Below are 22,737 nucleotides of genomic sequence, written 5' to 3' on the forward strand. Positions count from 1 at the left end.
ATTTGCATGGAATATCTTTTTCCATCCCCTCACTTTCAGTCTGTATGTGTCCCTAGGTCTGAAGTGGGGGGATGGAAAAAGATATTCCATGCAAATGGAAATCAAAAGAAAGCTGCAGTAGCAATTCTCATATCAGACAAAACAGATTTTAAAATAAAGACTATTACAAGAGACAGAGAAGGACACTACATAATGATCAAGGGATCGATCCAAGAAGATATAACAATTGTAAATATTTATGCACCCAACAAAGGAGCACCTCAATACATAAGGCAAATGCTAACAGCCATAAAAGGGGAAATCGACAGTAACGCAATCATAGTACGGGACTTTAACACCCCACTTTCACCAAGGGACAGATCAAACAAAATGAAAATAAATAAGGAAACACAAGATTTAAATGATACATTAAACAAGATGGACTTAATTGATATTTATAGGACATTCCATCCAAAAACTAACAGAATACACTTCCTTCTCAAATGCTCACAGAACACTCTCCAGGATAGATCACAGCTTGGGTCACAAATCAAGCCTTGGTAAATTTAAGAAAAGTGAAATCGTATCAAGTATTATTTCTGACCACAATGCTATGAACTAAGATATCAATTACAGGAAAAAATCTGTAAAAAACACAAACACATGGAGGCTAAACAATACACGACTAAATAAGCAAGAAAACACTGAAGAAATCAAAGAGGAAATCAAAATATACCTAGAAACAAATGATAATGAAAACACGACGGTCCAAAACCTATGGGATGCAGCAAAAGCAGTTCTATGAGGGATATTTATAGCAATACAATCCTACCTCAAGAAACAAGAAACATCTCAAACAATCTAACCTTACACCTAAAGCAATTAGAAAAGAAGAACAAAAAAAAACCCAAAGTCAGAAGAAGGAAAGAAATCACAAAGATCAGATCAGAAAAAAATGTAAAACAAATGAAGAAACGATAGCAAAGATCAATAAAACTAAAAGCTGGTTTTTGAGAAGATAAACAAAATTGATAAACCATTAGCCAGACTACCAAGATAAAAAGGCAGAAGACTCAAATCAACAGAATTAGAAATCAAAATGGAGAAATAACAACTGACACTGCAGAAATAGAAAGGATTATAAGAGCTTACTACAAGCAACTATATGCCAATAAAACAGACAACCTGGAAGAAATGGACAAATTCTTAGTAAAGCACAATCTTCCGAGACTGAACCAGGAAAAAAGAGAAAATATAAGCAGACCAATCACAACCACTGAAATTGAAACTGTGATTAAAAATCTTCCAACTAAAGCCCAGGACCAGATGGCTTCACAGGCAAATTCTATCAAACATTTAGAGAACAGCTAACACCTATCCATCTCAAACTCTTCCAAAATATAGCAGAGGAAGGAACATTCCCAAACTCATTCTACAAGGCCACCATCACCCTGATACCAAAACCAGACAAAGATGTCAAAAATAAAGAAAACGATAGGCCAATATCACTGATGAACACAGATGCAAAAATCCTCAACAAAATACTAGCAAACAGAATCCAGCAGCACATTAAAAGGATCATACACCATGATCAAGTGGGGTTTACCCCAGGAATGCAACGGTTCTTCAGTATATGCAAATCAATCAATGTGATACACCATATTAACAAACTGAAGGATAGAAACCATATGATCATCTCAGTAGATGCAGAAGAAGCTTTCGACAAAATGCAATACCTATTTATGATAAAAACTCTGCAGAAAGTAGGCATGTAGGGAACGTACCTCAACATAATAAAGGCATATATGACAAACCCACAGTCAACATTATTCTCAGTGGTGAAAAACTGAAACCATTTCCACTAAGATTAGGAACAAGACAAGGTTGCCCACTCTCACCACTATCATTCAACATAGTTTTGGAAGTTTTAGCCACAGCAATCAGACACAAGAAAGAAATAAAAGGAATCCAAACTGGAAAAGAAGTAAAACTGTCACTGTTTTCAAATGAGATGGTAGTATACATAGAGAATCCTAAAGATGCTACCAGAAAACTACTAGAGCTAATCAATGAATTTGGTAGAATAGCAGAATACAAAATTAATGCACAGAAATCTCTTGCACTGCTATACACTAATGATGAAAAATCTGAAGGGAAATTAAGGAAACACTCCCATTTACCATTGCAATAAAAAGAATATAATACCTAGGAATAAACCTACCTAAGGAGACAAAAGACCTGTACTCAGAAAAGTATAAGACACTGATGAAAGAAATTAAAGGTGATACAAACAGATGGAGAGATATAGCATGTTCTTGGATTGGAAGAATCAACATTGTGAAAATGAGTATACTAACCAAAGCAATCTACAGATTCAATGCAACCCCTATCAAACTACCAATGGCATTTTTCACAGAACTAGAACAAAAATTTCACAATTCGTATGGAAACACAAAAGGCCCCGAAGAGCCAAAGCAACCTTGAGAAAGAAAAACGGAGCTGCAGGTATCAGGCTCCCCGACTTCAAACTATACTGCAAAGCTACAGTAATCAAGGCAGTATGGTACTGGCACAATATAAATCAATGGAACAGAAAGTAAAGCCCAGAGATAAACCCACGCACATATGGTCACCTTATCTTTGATAAAGGAGGCAAAAATATACAATGGAGAAAAGACAGCCTCTTCAATAAGTAGTGCTGGGAAAACTGGACAGCTACATGTAAAAGAATGAAAGTAGAACACTCCTTAACACCATACACAAAAATAAACTCAAAATGGATGAAAGACCTAAATATAAGGCCAGACACTATAAGACTCTTAGAGGAAAACATAGGCAGAACACTCTATGACATAAATCACAGCAAGATCCTTTTTGACCCACCTCGTAGAGAAATGGACATAAAAACAAAAATAAACAAGTGGGACCGAATGAAACTTAAAAGCTTTTGCACAGGAAAGGAAACCATAACCAAGACAAAAAGACAACCCTCAGAATGGGAGAAAATATTTGCCAATGAAGCAACTGACAAAGAATTAATCTCTAAAATATACAAGCAGCTCATGCAGCTCAATATCAAAAAAACAAACAACCCAGTCCAAATATGGGCCGGAGACCTAAATAGACATTTCTCCAAAGAAGATATACAGATTGCCAACAAACACATGAAAGGATGCTCAACATCACTAATCATTAGAGAAATGCAAATCAAAACTACAATGAGGTATCACCTCACACTGGTCAGAATGGCCATCATCAAAAAGTCTGCAAACAATAAATGCTGGAGAGGGTGTAAAGAGAACCCTCTTGCACTGTTGGTGGGAATGTAAATTGATACAGCCACTATGGAGAACAGTATGGAGGTTCCACAGAAAACTAAAAGTAGAACTACCATACGATCCAGCAATCCCACTCCTGGGGATATACCGTGAGAAAACCATAATTCAAAAACAGCCATGTATCACAATGTTCACTGCAGCACTATTTACAATAGCCAGGACATGGAAGCAACCTAAGTGCCCACTGACAAATGAATGAATAAAGAAGATGTGGCACATATATACAATGGAATATTGCTCAGCCATAAAAAGAGATGAAATTGAGTTATTTGTAGTGAGGTGGATGGACCTAGAGTCTGTCATACAGAGTGAAGTCAGAAAGAGAAAAACAAATACCGTATGCTAACACATATATGTGGAACCCTGAAAAAAAGAAAAGGTTCTGAAGAACCTAGGAGCAGGACAGGAATAAAGACTCAGACGTAGAGAATGCACTTAAGGACACGGGGTGGGGGAAGGGTAAGCTGGGACGAAGTGAGAGAGTTGCATGGACATATATTCACTACCCAATGTAAAATAGATAGCTAATGGGAAGCAGCCGCATAGCACAGGGAGATCAGCTCAGTGCTTTGTGACCACCCAGAGGTGTGGAATAGGGACAGTGGGAGGGAGACACAAGAGGGAGGGGATATGGGGATAGATGTATACTTATAGCTGATTCACTTTGTTATACAGCAGCAACTAACATAACAATGTAAAGCAATTATACTCCAATAAAGATGTTAAAAAAAAACAACCTAACAACCTGATTAAAAAAAGGGCAGAGGACCTGAATAAACGTTTTTCCAAAGAAGACATACAAATGGCCAACAGGCACATGAAAAGGCGCTCAACATCACTATCCACCAGAAAAATAAAATCAAAACCACACGGTATCACCTCACACCTGTTGCACTGGCTATGATCAAAAACACCAGAAGTAAGGACTGCTGGCGAAGATGTAGAGAAAAGAGAACATCTATGCAGTGTTGGTACAGTCAGTATGGAAAAGAGTATGGAGGTTCCTCAAAAAATTAAAAATAGAGCTACGATATGATCCAGCAATGCTGCTTCTGGGCATATATCCAAAGGAACTGAAATCAGGATCTCAAAGAGGTATCTGCATTCCTATGTTCACTGCAGCATTACTCACAATAGCCAAGAAACGGGAAAAGTTAAGGGTCCGTCAAGGGATAAATGGGTAAAGAAGGTGTGAGGCAGAGATAGAGATACACACACACATGAATAGTATTCAGCCGTGAGAAAGAAGGAAACCTTGCCCCTGTGACAGAGAAGGACAAATACCGTATGATCTCACTTATACCTACAACGTCAAACTCAGACACAGAAAACATCTGTTTAACAGATGTAAAATGAAATAACTGACAACTAAGTACGTAGCTTTGGTCACCTTAGTATCATCGTAGCCACCATCACTCAGGTAGGTCTAGAAAACTGTATCAGTACCACCATCCCCAGTTATCAGTAATATCACCCTAGGGTGACAGAAGTCTGGAAAAGTGACCACCCTAAAGCCAAAATTCTATGTAAAAGAATAATAAATTGTCTCCTAGATACAAACTGAGGGACATGAAAAAACCTGCCTACCAAAAACGGGGGGGGGGAGGGGAATCCTTCTTGGGCTTCCCTGGTGGCGCAGTGGTTGAGAGTCTGCCTGCCGATGCAGGGGACACGGGTTCGTGCCCCGGTCCGGGAAGATCCCACATGCTGCGGAGCGGCTGGGCCCGTGAGCCGTGGCCGCTGAGCCTGAGCGTCCAGAGCCTGTCCTCCGCAACGGGAGAGGCCACAACAGTGAGAGGCCCGCGTACCACAAAAAAAAAAAAAAAAATTGCCTCAAAGCCTGTGTGAAGCCTTTTCAAGGTATTGAAACATATATCTCACTGGCCTAACACAGCCCTTGAAATTACCATCAAAACATTTACTTATCAAATATTTACTGAGTTCCTACCAGGTGTAAAACTCTGTGCTACATAGTGTGGCTCTAAAGGTGAAAGATGCCGCTCCAGCTCTCAAGATATGACAGTTTAGTGGAGATACAGAGGACAACACGATAACACGAGGTGCTGGGGGCCTGAGACAGCATCAGAGGAGGAACAGTGCTGACGAGGTGCGAAGGCAAGACAAGCTTCTAGTAAAGACGAAGCTAAGCTAAGAGCTGAAGAATAAGCAGCAATTAGCCCGGCGAAGAGGGCTAAACGTTTCAAGGAAATGCTCTGCAAAAAGCACCTACTGAAATGTACTTGTGTTTCTGGAGAGGCGACATTTACAGCTACAGCACGTCAGTAGCCAGGCCCTGGAACACAGCGCGGGTCCTGCACGGGGGTCTCGCATCCAAATGGCAGAAGAGGACAGAGCAGCCCCCAGCAAACAGCGGCAAGGTGCTCTGGCTCTACAGCACGCCATGGTTTAAGAACCTCCCAACAGAGAATCTCACTTCCAAGGATAATTCCTCAAGGCTCTGAACTAAGAATGGATCCCAAGTAATCTCCAGTAATGAGACATCCAGAGCAGCATGTGACATGGTAACAGCTGGGACAGAGGCGGCACTTCTGGCTAATACTAAAGCATCTGAGAGGTTCCTATATATACTACTCGAGTACACTGGCTAACTTCTCAGCAATACCTACCTCTACTCACTTTTATCTAATTTTAAAGCAGCATGTTACTCTCCTAATAGTTGCTCCCTACCAATTTTTATGTAAGGGTATTCGCTTTTTACCAAACTGAGACTTAAAAAAAAAAGAAAAGAAAAGAAACAGAAGTCCTTGGACAGAGTTAGAGCTAACTTTTTCCTAAGCTACATGACCCAGTAGGGGGCGCTGTTTTCTTGCTGCTGCTGTTTGATGCCTGTAACAGGCTTCAGCATCACCATCCTTCTTAAGGTCACTTCAGAATACGAGATGTGACCACAAAATCATGTTTGACAATCCCCAAGCATCCCTAGAGTGTGACTCTTTGGAGGATGAACAATACAATAGTGAGGACAGTATAGGAGCATTCTGGGCAACTCCAACATTGATGGAAAGGTCCCTAGAAATTGTACCTGTGCCACCAAGAAACTCCTGTTGTGAGTCAGAACATCATGACCTCTGGAGTTACACACTACTGAATTCTTAAGCCTACCTATTCGATCCAAAGTGATGACTTCAGCTTAGATGCCCACTGAAGTAGAAAAGGCATTTATAAATTATGAATAATATAATGTATAAATATAATCATTTACATGATAGGGGCATTCTAAGTAAATGACCAGAACAATGGGCCTGTCATTTCATATTCAGCTACTCGCCCCATGAACCACAGGGGTGTACAGCTTCTTGTACTGTCTCTTTTCATGTGGTTTATCATGCTGTGATATATACTAAATTCCCACACAGGGTAAAAAGAAGGGAATATTTGTCTTTAAGAGACAGCCCAGAACTATAAATTCTAAAATAATAACCACAGGAACATTCAGCTTTTATGTGAAATTTGTGTAAAGCATTAAATTATAGTTATCAAAATAAATTTAAGTTACATTGAAGTTCTTAACAAATATTATCACAGACTCGGATTAAAACAAAAGAAATTATGATGGAAGGAATATAAAAAACACAAAGCTAAAACCAGAATACAGCAGTTCAAGGACTCAATAGGACAGAGGGCTGGCATGCTGGCTAGGACTGCAGCACTGCAGGGGGCTCCTACAGAACCCACCTGCCACCACAGACGGGGCTGACCGTCTGGCATCAGTGCTGACACCTACCCTGGATTTTTCTTATCCATTTTTTATGATTACAGACGACCAAGGGCACCTGAGAGTTTTAACAGCACTAAAAGCAAACAAGAGCCAATGATCACATTACTTGGGGTAGGAAGCCTGAGCCTGCTGACTAGGAAGGGCTGGGCTGGCAGACAGCACAGCTCCTTGGCTGAGAGAAGACAGCTGCTCTGGGGGAAGGCTGTAGCTCTGGGGCTGGCTCAGCTGCGCGCTCCCTGCGACCAGGTAGGCACCGCTTTGAGGAGGGCCCGGGTACACCTAGGACAGTCAGAGACAAAACACATTAGGGTCCCTCGGATTTCAACAGGCATGCATTCACTTACAAAAGAGCAACGATTACATCTCTGAAATGGTTTTCTGAGTTCTTCTGGCGACAGGCATTTTATTTTTTTATGTAGATTTTATTTAGCTATTTATTTTTAATTGGGGTACAGTTGCTTTACGACAGGCGTTTTAAAACGTGCTTTTCAGTGAAGTGGGCTTCTGATGATTTTTGTTTTTAGGGAAACATTAGCTAAACTCGTGTCTGTCTCCGTACAGAAGCAGTAAAGAAACTTACCTTGAAATTTTATACTAATATAATCCCTCTTTCCACGTTGATATTGTATCTCCCTAAAATGAACCCCCAAATGCTGAAGAAGTGTGTTTGAATTCACTGCATTACAGCAACAGTCTGCATTTGTTTCTAGGCATCTACACAGAGATATATCTCCTAAGTTACAGCTTACTGAACATAGAGCAAGCTATCCTCCTAAAGCAAGGTCAGCAGACTTCTTTGTCCAGGGCCCAGACAGTAAATGGGGCAGGCTTTGTGGGCCATGTGCGCTCTGTTGAAACTACTGGGCTCTGCCCATAGAGAAAGCAGCCAGCAACGATGGAGAAACGAATGAGAACAGCTGTGTTCCAGTAAAAATTGATTTTAAAAAAGAGGTGGGAGGCTGGACTTTGCCCTTGGGCCACTGTTTGCGTACCCCTGCACCTAAAAACTATACTTGTTTTAAGCTAAAGAGATTAGTCTTAAGTGCCCCCCGAATCTTAAACACACATAATATTCTAATTTTCTGTAGTATCCATTAGATCCTTCCATTTCACATGTTTGAAAACAGAACTCCACTGTCCAGGGAGTGAGACTTGTAGCAGCTGTTAGGACAGTAACACACTCATCAGGAAACAAAACAACAATCATCTGAAGGCTGTGTTAAGCCACACGAGACTCACTACACACAGAATCCAAAAGGTCTTCATTATGGACGCAGCTAGTCCAGTCCTCACAAATACAACTGTTTGTACTTTGCGAATTGAACGTGAAGGGTTTCTCTTTGTCTGCTGGCTCACACTGGCATCAAGACTCATGGGTAGGTGTCATCCAGCCTCACGTTTCTCAGGCCTGGCTGCTCTTCTCCAGGGTTCTGGCCCCTCACTCCAGAAGTGGACTGCGTCAAAAAAAAATTCATCTGCACAAAGTTTATGCTACCCTACATGGATAAAATGCTGTGTCTGACTAACTACTCCCTATACCCTGAACTGAGTGAGTTTGTGGGAAATGGGCTCTTGATGCTGGGCATGACGAGAGGAAAAAGCGCTCTCTGTTGCATTACACACATTCTCATGTAAAGGAATGGAAAAAATGCAGATTAAAGAAAGTCACTATAAAACTGAAAGTGGTAGATACTCACAAGAATTTAGTAATAATTAGAAATTTTACTCAGACAGACAAAAATTGTAGTTCTTAACTAGATAATTAGATATGAAGCTTTAAAAATATACAGATATTTGGGCCTCATGCCTGGATTCAATAGGTCTGGGTAGAGTCAAAGTATCTGTTTTTTTTTTTTTTTTTTTAAAGCTTGACAGTGATTGACGTGCACCCCTGCAGAAAAATAATTTTTTAGAACAAGAACTATTATTATACCTAGCATACTACACATTGTATTTGTCAAGTGAAAAAATCTTTTTAACTTTATTTTTACTCCAAACATCACTTTTAGAAAGTTTCACTTTCTACAAAAACACAGCTATTCCAAATAATCTCAGATATATTTGAGAATTTAAAACGAAATACTTGCATTTTTAAAAGCTTACCTGAGAACCAGAAACACCAGATGACTGAATGTAATACTGCTGATTCTGTAATTTTGCATACATGGAATACATTGGATCTTCATTCATTAACTTGGTATACAAGGACAGGGCCTCCATCACTTTAACATTGAGCTCTGAGAGTTCTGAATGCTTTCTGAAATATTATACAATAATGTGACACATAACTGCTATTTAAATGATATAATGTTCTAAATAATAAGATGCATCAAAATAGCAAAAATGGCAAAGAGTGGTGTAAGTAGACGTTATTAAAAATTTAACCTTGTAATGAAAAAAAAAAATCCAAGGCAACCAAAACTGTTTCAGATTTAGGTGCTGTGCTGGAAGGACTCTAGCTTATGTACTTGACTTTACCTCAAATATCCAGGTTTCCCTCATTAATAACAGATGGGTCATGTGTGGGCCCTGGTGATGCCGCTTACAGCAAATATGATTATAACAGTTAACCCTTATTTTTAAAACAGACTAACATAATGAAAGTCAAGTAAATCCTCATTTAAAAGCGGGAGTGGGGGCAGACGGGTCTAATTTTAATTCCCACATCAAGTAGAAAACAAGTGAATGAGAACGGCCATATCTTTAAAATGAAAATAAAATAAAATACAAGGCAGCTCTATTCCAATATGCAGCTTAGAGGGATCTGTGGAGAAGAAGGTACACAGTACAGACGGAGCGCATGTTCTTTTACCTGTCAATATCTTCCAGCTTCTCATCAATGAGAGGCCCCATCTGGTGACACATGGCTAAGATGACAAGATTTAAAGAAATATAAGAAAATGCAGCAAAAGAAAGCAACTCTCTGATGGATATTCATGTAGTTTAAGGAATAAAAGATCTAATTTGGAATAATAAAAATTCTATTAATTAATCTTAGCCCACAGAACCCAAGACTGATTTTCCCAGCTATTTATAAAATCAATACTTTAGATTGATTGTATTGATCTCAGAAATTTTTAATACCAATTTTCATTTTATAACATTTTAAACGTTGAATAAAATATTTAATTTGGGTAGAAAAGTATACGAATTTGAATTCTACCAAAGGTTCAATTAAACTGCATATAAACGTGAGACTGGTCACAGAAGAGTCAGAAATGTTAACATTGTTTATACCATTTTCAATTTTATTTAAATATAAAACCACTCTGTAACAGAACACTAGATTTAATCCTAATTATTCTTTATTTGCAAGGGAAATGGAAAACAAGGTTTACCTTCAAGATGAAGTAACTCGGGAAGATCTGGTTGATCATCACTGGGATCCGTACTTTGCAACATCTGTAGCAGTTGGTCCATTTTATCCTACAGAAATTAAACTGTTACTATAAAAAGTAACAAATCATTATGCAACAATACCTTCTCACTTCATTAGTTAGATAGTGGCTAATCCTGTAATGCACAGATATGAAGACTTCAATTTCGCTTCTATGTATTTACTGTCTGTGTATTCTCTTTACTATCATGTGAAGTCAGAGCCCTTTTGAAACGGCTACCAGAAATTCTTAGATGAGAAAAAATAGAGCAACATTTAAACTTACAACATGTGAGTTCTTTAATCTCTTAAGTCATGCTAGTGGACTTCTGTGTCACTTTGTTTAGGGGCAGCTGTAGTCTTGCCATGCTGACAGGTGTAACCTCTCTCTCAAGCTGGCAGTACGTGTGACTAACAGCTCCGTTACTACTTCTCTACAAGGGAGAATACAGCAGCTGTTTCAGTAAGGCACAGCTCAGCTCTGGTACAGCTGTTCTTCTAAGTAGCACCAGAAGGATTTACTCTACATTCTCTTTCCACCAATGCTTCACTTTGTCATCAAAAAAAGGAGGAAGATTTATGGCTTCTCTATTCTCCTATGTGAAAGGCTGGAAGGCATCTCAAAGCAATGACTCAGATCTATTTCAGAATCTTTTGCTGTAAGACCAACAGAACTAATGAAGGCATCATTACATAAATACATCTATACATTACATTAGTAGAGATGTATCTGTACGTAAGTTTTAAAAAACCAAAATATATATCTCATGTACCAAAGAATATTACTGTAATAATTACAAACTTTTCTCCATTCATGGTTTTTACATGGTTATGCTACTGAGTATAGTTACTTAGGTAAATAATTTAAAGAGTACCAATTCTATGCAAAGTAGTTATTTATACCAAAACAAAACTCTATACTCTGTACAGAAGGATAACAGCTTGAGAGATGAATTAATCACTAGAGAGTGAAAACGACACACGTATATGAAAACACTCTTCTGAAGTCAAAAGAATTCCATATTAGAAATGGATATTATTTTTCAACGTAGAAGATTCACAATTTTCATTTTACGTAGTCTAAAAAAGAAGGCACATGTCAGAAAAGTTTGCCTACAGCCAAAAAAAGGAGAGGGGAGTAAAATGAGAGTGAGAGTCAACTAACATGTGGATAATTTCTCTTCTCTTTGTTTACAGAATTCTACAACCTATTTGAAATTGTCTACTATCAGAGAAATGAGGTTTCTAGATAGACCGCTAGCATGCATTTTCCGATGGAATGCTATAGCCAAACCTAACTTTCCCTGACTCCAGTACATTCTCTGGGGGCTCTCAGCACAGCTTCTACAACCCGTTTTGCTAAAACAGCGCTCTTCAAACTTTCTGCTTCTGGCTCCTCTAAAAACAGGCTAAAAACCTACAAATCCCCTCACATAGTTTAAAGATGACATCTCATTTTTCATCATTAGTTTAAAATGTTACAAAGAATATAATTTCCAGAGCATTTAAAAATAAAAGTCACACACGACCTAGAGGGGTGGGATGGGGAGGGTGGGAGGAAGGCTCAAGAGGGAGGGGATATGGGGATATATGTATACGTATAGCTGATTCACTTTGTTATACAGCAGAAACTAACACAACATTGTAAAGCAATTATAATCTGATAAAGATGTAAAAAAAAAAAGTCACACATTCTTTTGAATATACCCAAAAAGTCTCATTATAATAGTGTTTGTAATAGCAAAAAACACACAAAGAACTGAAAACAACCTAACCGTCCAACAACAGAATAATGAAGTCATGATAAGTCCATTCTATGGAATATTAAGCAGGAATTAAAATAATGAGGTACAACTATAAGCACTGACATGGTAAGAATGGGACTAGGGAGGAACTTTCCAGGAGAATCTTTGCTTCGTCTGTATTGTTTGAAGTTGTATAACAACAAAACACATGCATTAATCAAGTACTGAATTTTTTTTAAATAAGAGAAGAAAACCATTGCAACTTCAATAGTGAATTCAGTATGATGCTCTCAGGCAGGAAATCACTCACTTCATCAATGTAGGCTTGTTCCGGCTCTGGTTCTATCGTTTCTACCTGAACATCGTCACTAAATTGTACCGTCTTCTTCTCCGTTTTAACTGTAAAACATGTAACATTTATCATTTCCTTATAAATTTAAAATTTTATTTAAAAGCACTTTAAGGAGAGAACTTGGATTTTTCTTGTATTCCCTTCAATCTGAGAAACTCAGTTTAAGGGATAATTCGGTTGCAGATTTAGGCAACCATGACAGAACATGACATTATGAAATTCTGTGAAGACTTCTTAATTTTTTCTTCTAAAGATTTTATGTTTTCTATAACAGATACTTCACTAAAAATAAGAACTGTATTTCTGGAACAAAGATTAATCACCTATTACATATGAGAGTTTAGTAAACTGCTGAACAGAAAGCAAAGTTTTACAATGGCATAAATGAATTCTGCTATTGAAAATAAATCCTCTTTTCAAATTACCAGTCCTTTCAAAGAAAAATCTCCACTTTTCCACAGGCCCCGCTCTTTCAATGTAATGAATTGGGAAGTTAGCTATACATTCCCCTCACGCCACTCAGTCTTTTTTTTTAAACTAAGGGAATGACACCCAGGCCAGTGGAGAGCTTTACAAATGGCCTTGGCAGGGATCTGAATTTTCCACTAAATCAGTCTGTATTTTTTAGTTACATTATTCTTGCAACTGAAAAGGTGGTTATTAAGGGATCTGCAAACCAGCACGTATTTCTCTTGCTCGACAAAGCAATCTTTAAAAAGATTCAATGTAACATTAACCAGCAAATATAAGGTTATGATTAACATAGTAATTAATCTTATCCAAAGTAATACTGAGAAACACATACAGCTTTAAGGGAATGAACTTCCTTTTCGGATTCTTTCATCCTGATATCAATGTAGTCAATCAGTATTCATAAAAATTAAGAATCAGGGGGATGGGAAAGGGGCAGAATTAAGGAAGGGAAATAATATTAATTAAACTATTAAATATGCTTAATGGAATACTGCATTTCCCCCAATGAATCTCCAATACAATCCTATGAGATATGCCCATCTTGTAAATGAGGTTAGCAGTGGCTTAGAAAGATTAAGAATGCTTGCGTAGGAGAAAGCTAATAAATGGCAAAGCCTGGATTTGAACGCCAATCATTCTAGCTCTGTTAGCCCACACTACTGGAATCTGGCCTGTGATTTTACTCCGAGAACAAGAAGTCATATCACTTATGTATTCTATGCTATAGAATATAAATGGTAAATAGGTTAATTTCCAATATAAGGAATACAGTCATCCCACACAAGTCACCATAAAGTAAAACTCTACATACAAAACCAGTTTCAGCTGATTTCACTTTCCCATGGAAGAAAAAGAACCATATGCTATACATATTTTTGCTTTCATATCTTGAGCTATTAACAAGTAGAAAGCTGGGACAGCACTGCATTGGCTGCTACCCATAAGAAAACACATGGTAGACTTCACATCCTAACAGCTGACCATGCACAAGTTTGCAGTACTTTTTCTCTCAGGGGCTAATACTATTACTTTGTATGTATGTGTATGTTTGTGTGTATATTATGTGTATGTGTGTATAAATAATATTTTACACACACACACAGATGTGTTTATGCATATACATATATAAAATACAGTGCTTGCACAAAATCTTACTGCCTCTCCAAAACAAAAACAAGCTAAGTAGGTCAGGCACTTCTAATTGACACATTCAGTGAAATGGGCTTCTGTTTGCTCATAAAGAACGATGCTACAAGGATCTTGCTAACACTCATTTTCCAAGCCTGAGAACTGTAACTCCACTGTACAAGCTCTGATGCTCTGGTTTCTCTTTTACATGGTCCAGAGTGAACACATGAAAATAACTAGAATATTCATTTTAAGGCTACATTTCTATATAATGGGAAAAAAAAGATGAGACGGCTACTTTATCTACCTGAGATCTTGGATCTCCTCTTGAATGGAGACAAGACAATTCCATCCTTTCCAACAGCTATTCTAAGATTAAAAAACAAAAACAAACCCAAACCCAAAAATCAAGCAAAAATCCCCCACCACCAACAGCCCAGATTAAAAAGTTAGCACGTTATGCACTGCCATCTAAACAAGGTTCCACAGGACGTTTTCTGAGTTTACCAAAGAGAACTTTATTAAAGGAATGGGTATCACAATCTGTCTCTATAAAAGTGACACAAGACATCCCAACAATAACTAGGAGAGGGCATTACTTTATCAAAGATCTGTAACATCTGGTCTGTTATTAAAGCCTTCTCTTGAAAGAGAAGCATTTTTATGTTTTCAAAGAAAAGTGTATCTTTACTGTTAATACACAGACACTTGCGCTTCATTTATTGTATGAACATTTATATAGTCTGTATTCTGGATAAGATTCAGTACCAAGAACTGTTGGAAATAAAAAGACAACTGAGACAAAGATCTTTTCTTAAAATTCCTGTAAACTAAAAATGACCAAAGCAGATCGTGAGTTATAACTTTCTTTGATCTCTTCTACCTGGCATTATAGAAAGATGAGATATTTTGCCAAGATAACTGTAGCTTACTAACTTACTTACAAAAAAACTCTTAAAATTCTAACCATTTCAGTCGCTACAGAAATCTTTCTAGATTAGAACATATTTCTGTTTCCTTAAAAAGAGGAAGGTTGTGACTTAATCTTGATGCCACAAAATCATCATTATGAAGATTCATTACAGTATTGCCTAGAAATACAGTGAACTGCCTACCAACATTTCGATAGACTACTGGCAGTTACATGTCCTGCAATGATTACGCCTGCCAGTAATATCACTTTTCCTCCTTCGCCCCACTTTCTAGTCTGTTTCTCCTGGTCAGCAAAGGTTTGAAACTCAAAAAGTTATTGACATGATTCGTTATGGCTCCTTCTGAATATCTGACATGGTGGCTTAGGAAAGCTATTAAGTTGCTAAGAGGCCACTGCTTCCAAATTTGGGGCTGGACACTAGAGAAATGAGCTAACCTTTGAATAGGAAGAACTCTCTATAAGGTTACACTGCATTTGTCACCCTTTCATCAACTGATGATACCAAAAATACATAAAGCATAAATTCTATAACACTTCTTAATCTGCATTTTTACAATGACATATGTATACATACATACATATATATGTGTGTGTATATATACATATATATTTTTTTTTTCCTTAAAGAAAAGTCCATAGTCTGTCTTAAGTTAATCTTGGTAGACAGATGATTTCAATTCTTAGATGATTAGATGACTCCTCATAAATAATCTGACTGGGGAGCTGCATTTTTAATAAACACCTTGGAGGCACTAACTTTGGAGAGTCTCTGCTCCAGAAAGCTGAATTTTAGAGAGAATTGTGGATCATCATCCATTGACAGGCTGGAAAATACTTACTCATTTCTGGTTCAGCAGTGAGATCCGCAGTCACAAAATTAGAGGGGAATAACCCCATGCCTTGATGAGTTTCACCCTTCCACCAGTTGGGGTCACTAAGAGAAACAAGAAAGAATGCTTTACTATAACAAAGAACTTTTATTTCTATGTATCTTTACCTTTTATAGTGTTTAACCTATATTATTACCAGATCTGAAGCTCACAACAATCCAATGGAGGAAGTGAATGTATCATTATTACAAATTAGAGATGAGGCCTCAGAGAAGATAAGATGCTATTAAACACACAGTTCTTTCTCATATTCTGGAAGGCTGGCGAACGCTTCGAGGATCTAGTACAAGGCTCTGAACTCTCTCCCTCAAACAGAGGTCCCCACACTTGAAAACTGTCAACTTCGAATGGTTCATAGGCTCCCACGTGAGAATCCTTTATAATAAGATAGACGGTAGGCTCTGAATCCAGACCTCCATTCCTAATCAGTGCTCTTTCTAGCACACATTAGGAAACTTTCCCCCCCACAAGAGAACACACATGACAGTAACACCATTTACAGCACAAAATGTTCACAAGGAACACACTCCCGGGTGCGTACCCACGCTAACCACTGGATCCCCAGCACCTAGGATAAGGAAAGCTAGCACGTGCTCAATAAATACTTTTTGAATGAATGAATGATCAAGGTTTTGTGCAACTTCCAGCTAACCAGCTCAAACTTTACTTCATTTTCTTCCATTCAAGAAAACATATTAGTATGTAAGTGTGATACTATAAGAATAATCTTAAATGTATTTGAATTGATCTTTAAAAACCACATGCAGGGACTTCCCTGGTGGCACAGTGGATAAGACTCCACGCTCCCAATGCAGGGGGCCCAGGTTCAATCCCTGGTCAGGGAACTAGATTCCACACGCATGCCACAACCAAGAGTTCACACACCACAACTAAGGAGCCCATGTGCCGCAACTAAGAAGGCCTGGAGCCACAACTAAGGAGCCCACCTGCCACAACTAAGGAACCCGCGTGCTGCAACTAAGACCCGGTGCGACCAAATAAATACATAAATATTAAAACGAAACAAACAAAAAAACCTAATGCATTTATCCGACCTCAAAAACAAAGATTTAGGCTTCCCTGGTGGTGCAGTGGTTAAGAATCCGCCTGCCAAGGCAGGAGAGACAGGTTCGAGCCCTGGTCTGGGAAGATCCCACATGCTGCACAGCAACTAAGCCTGTGCACCACAAGTACTGAGCCCACGCGCTAGAGCCCATGAGACACAGCTACTGAGCCCGCGTGCCACAATCACTGAAGCCTGTGCACCTAGAGCCCATGCTCCGCAACAAGAGAAGCCACCGCAATGAGAAGCCCGCGCACCGCAATGAAGAGCAGCCCCCGCTTGCCACAACTAGAGAAAGCCTGCATGCAGCAACAAAGACCCAATGCAGCCAAAAATAAAAATAAACAAAATAAATAAAAATTTATTAAAAAAAAAACTGCCAGGTCAGCTCTCCCTTTAAAAAAAATACTTAAAAAAAAAACACTTGCAAATTTTAGCACTTCATTATGAGTAATAATCATCAGTAACAACTAATTTTCAAGTAAACATAAAGCTGCAGTAAAAAAACAGATGCACTGTATCACCTCCCCTATGATATAACGTATATACCACCATGTAAAATGAATTTGTTCCACACTGATATACTATTCTGTGCAAATAAATTAATTCAATATATCTTGTATTTCTTATAAATTCCATATATATACATATATATATATTTGGTGTATTTTCTAAAATCTTAACCTTTTTTTTTTTTTTTTACTAATTTAACAATCTATATTATAAGATGGAACCAAAAATGAATAGAGTAAACTAGGCCTCCAAGACATATAAAACCCATTTAAATGATAGACGAGGAAAACTTAAGCTACAAAATACGAATCCAGACAGTATGACACAAGCAAAGCAACCGACCATCCTACAGAAAAACTACCTGCGTCAGTATTTGATTTTATTACGTTTGATAAGGCATTCAGCAAGAATAATATGAAACACAGAATATGTTATATATTTTCACATGAATGTTCAACTTAATAGTAACCATCACCTGTCATCAAGAACTGTAATAATTTCTCCAGCTTTAAAAGTAAGTTCGTTATCTTCAGCAGCTTCAAAGTCGTATATAGCACGAACTTTTCGGCCTTCGTGTTGGTGGTTAGTTAAGAGATTAGATGTGCTTGGATACAAACTGGAAAGGGTGGTTGACTGCTGCCTTTGTTCCTTCAGCGACAACTCAATGGCTGGAAAATAATGGGTTTAAAAAGACCCCAAATGTTAATATACCCAGCAATCCTAAGAAGTACAAAAAGATATCTGAAGGTAAAAAGTATCCTTCTTCTAATAATGTAGAGGGAAACTACGACATATCCTGATATAATATATTGAACAAAAATAATGTCATCAATTTTACTCATTCATTCACACTGAGAGCTTAAAAAATAAATAAACTAAAAAAAAAAAAACTGAACAGCATGATGACTATTTTTACTGAACAGGTACAATTTTAAATATTCTGGGTAATAAAAAGACATAAACTCAAATCAATTTTGTTTAATTTAGCTGCAGATATTTTATATTTTCTTTCATCTTTTCAATGTTTTTCTGTAGCTTAAGTTTACCAAATAATAATCAAAATCACTTGGGAAGTCCAAAGTCCCAAGCTTGAGTCCTTCACTGGAGACTTACTAAATAGGAGTCTCAAAGGAAGTATCTGAGAACCTACATTTTATTGTTCCAAAGGTCATTCTTAGGTAATTAGTCTAAGAACTGGAATTTGGAAATAACTACAGTAAAGTCTCACCTAACAAATCCCCCCAAATAGATTTCAAATGTGTCTGCTCTATCTCCTCCCCTAATACAGGCCATCACCATGTGTCACACAGGCTCTGTAACATAATCTTAATGAATTGACTACCCTGCTTTCAGTGCAACACATAACCCTGTCTTCCCTTCCATCTCTGTTCTAGATGAATAAAAGACCAGATGGGAAAACAAAACTTTAAAATTATCATAGAAAAATATCTTTCAGGATCCTGGGGGAGAGGAAAATATCTTAAGACATTAAAAAAAAAAACCCAAAATCATAAAAGAAAAGGAAAAATTTTGACTACATGAAAATTTAAAACTTGTTTAATAAAACATGCCATTATCAAAGTTTAAATTGTAAGCCAAAACCCAAGAGTAGATATCTATAACAGATATAACAGGCAAAAGATTAATATCCAAAATAAAGATGTTCTATACATCATTATTAGAAAAAAAAAATAGAAAGAGAGACAATCAGAACAGCTAATAAACGTTCAAAAAAGGACTGAACCTCACTAGCAATCAAGGAAATAAAAATTAAAAACAATTAGGTATCATTTCAAACTCATCAGATTCACAAAAATTAAACTCTGACAATAGCAAATGTCATGAGTCTAAAAAGAATAAGTGAATAATAAAAGCCTTCATACACTGCTGATGGAAAAGGAAATACTATAACTATTTAGCAAAGTTAAAGATGTACCTACTCCATAAGCCAACAATACCACAAAACAAAATCTCTCTCTCTCACACACACACACACACACACGCACACACACACACACACAAGAGAAGGTGGACAAGGATACTCAGTGCAGCTTACTTGTTATAGTAAAAAAAAAATCAGAAAACCCAGCTGTCCATCAGTAGGAGGATGAATTACAGCAGATATTTGTTAGTTCACTGGAATATTACGTAGCAGTTAAAACAGATGAACTTGATATACATGTCTCGTTATGAACAGATCTCAAACATACTGTTGCATGAAAAAAACAAGTTGTAGATGATACCTAGAGTACACTATTTATGAAAAAGAATTTGTTGGACACAAAAAAGTATTTGGTATTGTTTATGGACACATAGATAGTGTAGTAAAAACATTATAGAAACATAGACTGAACGGACATACATGATAGCAGTTGCCTCGGAAGAGGAGAGGAAAAAAGTGACACTGAAGAGAGGAACAAAGGAGAACAAGTAGATTTCAACTTTAGCTGTGAACTCCTATTTTTTATTTTTAAATATCTTGGGGGAAAATAAACATCAAGTAAGAGACCTATCTTCTTTCCATGATCAGGGACTTAAAAATGTACCTTTCGCTAAATCTTCTTCTTCTTTTTTGTTAGCCACAGTACCAGGATCCTTGGCTACCAGAGCTGGGCTTGCTTTTGCTTGTTCTGCAGCCTAACACACAAAAAAGGAAAATGATATTTGAAAGTTATTCTCAAATTTTCCTACCCCCAACTAATCTAAGAACTCACAAGACCCTTCCCATCAATCCACCACAGACTTCTGAACAAGAAAGAAATCTGAACCTGAGCAGCCTCCTCTTTGAAAGGAGCCAGAGAACAGGTAGAACTGGAGAAAACAGACTGAGAGTTTGTTTTCTTAGGGTTAACAGCCTAGCCACACTCTCCCAGGTTTGTGTGAAGAGGTTAAACTAGAAGCAGACACTATGCAAACCAGAGAAGACAGACTAGAGGAGATTTCAACAAAAAGGGGTTGAGAGTGGGAAGGAGGTGACTACTTTAAAAACAAGCAGTTTAAAATTTTTTAAAATATCTATTCAAGAGTTTTACTGCTTCCTTCCAGATCAAAAGTCAGGATGTTATCTTTAGGAATCCAGATTGATATACAGTAATACAAATGCTCATAAAATTATACTATTTTCGGGCTTCCCTGGTGGCGCAGTGGTTGAGAGTCCGCCTGCCGATGTAGGGGATGCGGGTTCGTGCCCCGGTCCGGGAATGATCCCACATGCCGCGGAGCGGCTGGGCCCGTGAGCCATGGCTGCTGAGCCTGCACGTCTGGAGCCTGTGCTCCGCAATGGGAGAGGCCACAACAGTGAGAGGCCCACGTACCGCAAAAAAAAAAAAAAAAATTATACTATTTTCTAAATCAAAATACTAGCAGTTAATTTTGACAATATATTACTGTCCCTCTTAAACATATTTTGTATATAAGGTAGTGTACAAGTAAATAAATACATACATTGATTCACACTTACAGAATTACAAGCTTCTAAAGTCTTAATGGCTGCTGAGTTTTTGTGTGGCCATCGAGGCCAATGAGACTCCAGCCTCATTTTTCAACCATTCTATCAGTTACCAGAAACTGTTGGCGCGCGCGCGCACACACACACACACACGCTGTGACACACATTTGCTTCTACTCATGACGTCCTCCCCTCTGGCTCACTGTACTCCATCCACATTGTTTCCTAGTGAGATTCAACCCACCAGTCAGTGAACAGCTGAAAATCACTTTCTCAGTGAAACGTTCCTAAACCCTCTCATTAAGCCTTCCCTCCTCTGTGCCCCTCTGGTAACACTTTTAAACAAGGTATTATATGATTCGGGTAGCTAAGGACAGTTAAGGACGCAAGCTGGGGAATCAGGCTAATGGGGAGTCAGGCTAATGCGGTTCAAACCCCAGATGCACCACCTTCTAACACATGAACCCTGAGCGCCTAAAAGCCTCCTTTGGCCTCAAGTTCCTCATCTACGAAATGAGGACAACAATGGCCCACACACCACAGGCTGTCATGAGGATTAAATCAGCACACGTAGCTTCCAGAGTCAGATGCAATGAAGGCCATTCAGGGTTTAAATCACAAGTATATATATAACGTTGTCTCCTGGGCTTAAAATGTATGCAGAGGTGATACATGCCATACATGTGATAACTACAGCACAAAGGGTGCTGAAGTAGGGAGTAAATAAACTCTCTACAGTTGCAAGGTTTCTACATTTTACATGAAATAATTCGCTATTAACTCAAAATAGACTGTGACAAGTTACAAATGTATACTGTAATTCCCAAAGCCATCAATTAAGAAAAGTGAAATTCTAAAAAATATTCAAATTACCAAATGCATAGCACTTAGATCACTGCCCAGTACATAGTAACAGGCAATAAATCTCAGCTCCTATTATAATTCTCTGCTTACATGTCTGTCTCCATAACCAGGCTGCATGTTCCTTGAGGGTATATGGGGCTAAATATTACAAGAGCTCATAAATGATTGTTGAGTAAATGAAAGGCAAAATATTCAACATTATAGTAAATACCGTGCAATAGTCTTCACTTAATATATTTATAATGTCAAACAAATACACAAGGCATTTATTTTTAGAAAAGCTGATTAGAAGAGAGCTTTTGTATTCAGTGAATAGAACTTCAAGCACTCTCAATCTGACCCACCTCTAGTTGTAATCTTCCTTAAATGAAAATGTTTTAATCATCATACACTTCTGAAAATTGAACGTATGCTTCATCAGAGGCAACCTTTATTGTTATATATGAATTTTTTTTCACAATTTGTGAACTTCACAAAATAGACATATTGATCTTTTGTGGTCTGAGAAGGGATCTCTACTGGTCAAGTAGGAAGTGCAGAAACAAGCTATATTAAGCCCTACATTCCTGAACTGCTCTCTTTTCAAAGTTCCTTTCTATCATCAGGTTCCAAGTATAGCAACGCTACTTGTCTGATTAACCAGTCAAACACAGTAGCAGTGCCAGCATCACTTCAACCTCAGTGTCCAAAGTCAGTGCTAAGAGAACCACAGCAGTAAGAGTTAGGTGACTCAAGTATCACTTTTCTTAATATTTTTATATTATTTTCTTCTGTACTTGGATGAAAAAATATACTTTAAAAAATTCTCTTGTTTCCAGAACCTTTTTTAAAAATATGCTAACAAAGGTCTAGTCTGATTAAAATGTAGTAACAGCTTAAGCAACTAAGTGACTG

The 22,737-nt window shown here is 37.8% G+C and overlaps 1 protein-coding gene across 2 annotated transcripts in view; it reads right to left on the reverse strand.

Moving 5' to 3' along the window:
- Positions 1-22,737, reverse strand: part of STAM (signal transducing adaptor molecule) — a 66,850-nt gene that overhangs the window by 7,495 nt on the left and 36,618 nt on the right. The window contains exons 6-14 of one of the 2 annotated variants that reach the window (XR_003796031.1): positions 20,078-20,168; positions 18,007-18,199; positions 15,905-15,999; positions 12,488-12,576; positions 10,395-10,482; positions 9,869-9,923; positions 9,160-9,313; positions 8,296-8,510; positions 7,253-7,335 (exon numbers count right to left, since the gene is read on the reverse strand). Coding sequence is in view for 1 of the 2 variants with exons in the window: in XM_029239062.1 (XP_029094895.1) it covers positions 7,163-7,335; positions 9,160-9,313; positions 9,869-9,923; positions 10,395-10,482; positions 12,488-12,576; positions 15,905-15,999; positions 18,007-18,199; positions 20,078-20,168 (938 nt within the window). In the remaining variant the exon portion in view is untranslated. Of the gene's footprint in view, positions 1-7,162; positions 7,336-8,295; positions 8,511-9,159; positions 9,314-9,868; positions 9,924-10,394; positions 10,483-12,487; positions 12,577-15,904; positions 16,000-18,006; positions 18,200-20,077; positions 20,169-22,737 lie in introns of those variants that run through there. The other variant, XM_029239062.1, reaches the window with a different exon arrangement.

This window comes from Monodon monoceros, unplaced genomic scaffold (assembly GCF_005190385.1).
Source record: "Monodon monoceros isolate NGI ecotype Baffin Bay Population unplaced genomic scaffold, NGI_Narwhal_1 Super_Scaffold_21, whole genome shotgun sequence".
NCBI classification, from domain to species: domain Eukaryota; kingdom Metazoa; phylum Chordata; class Mammalia; order Artiodactyla; family Monodontidae; genus Monodon; species Monodon monoceros.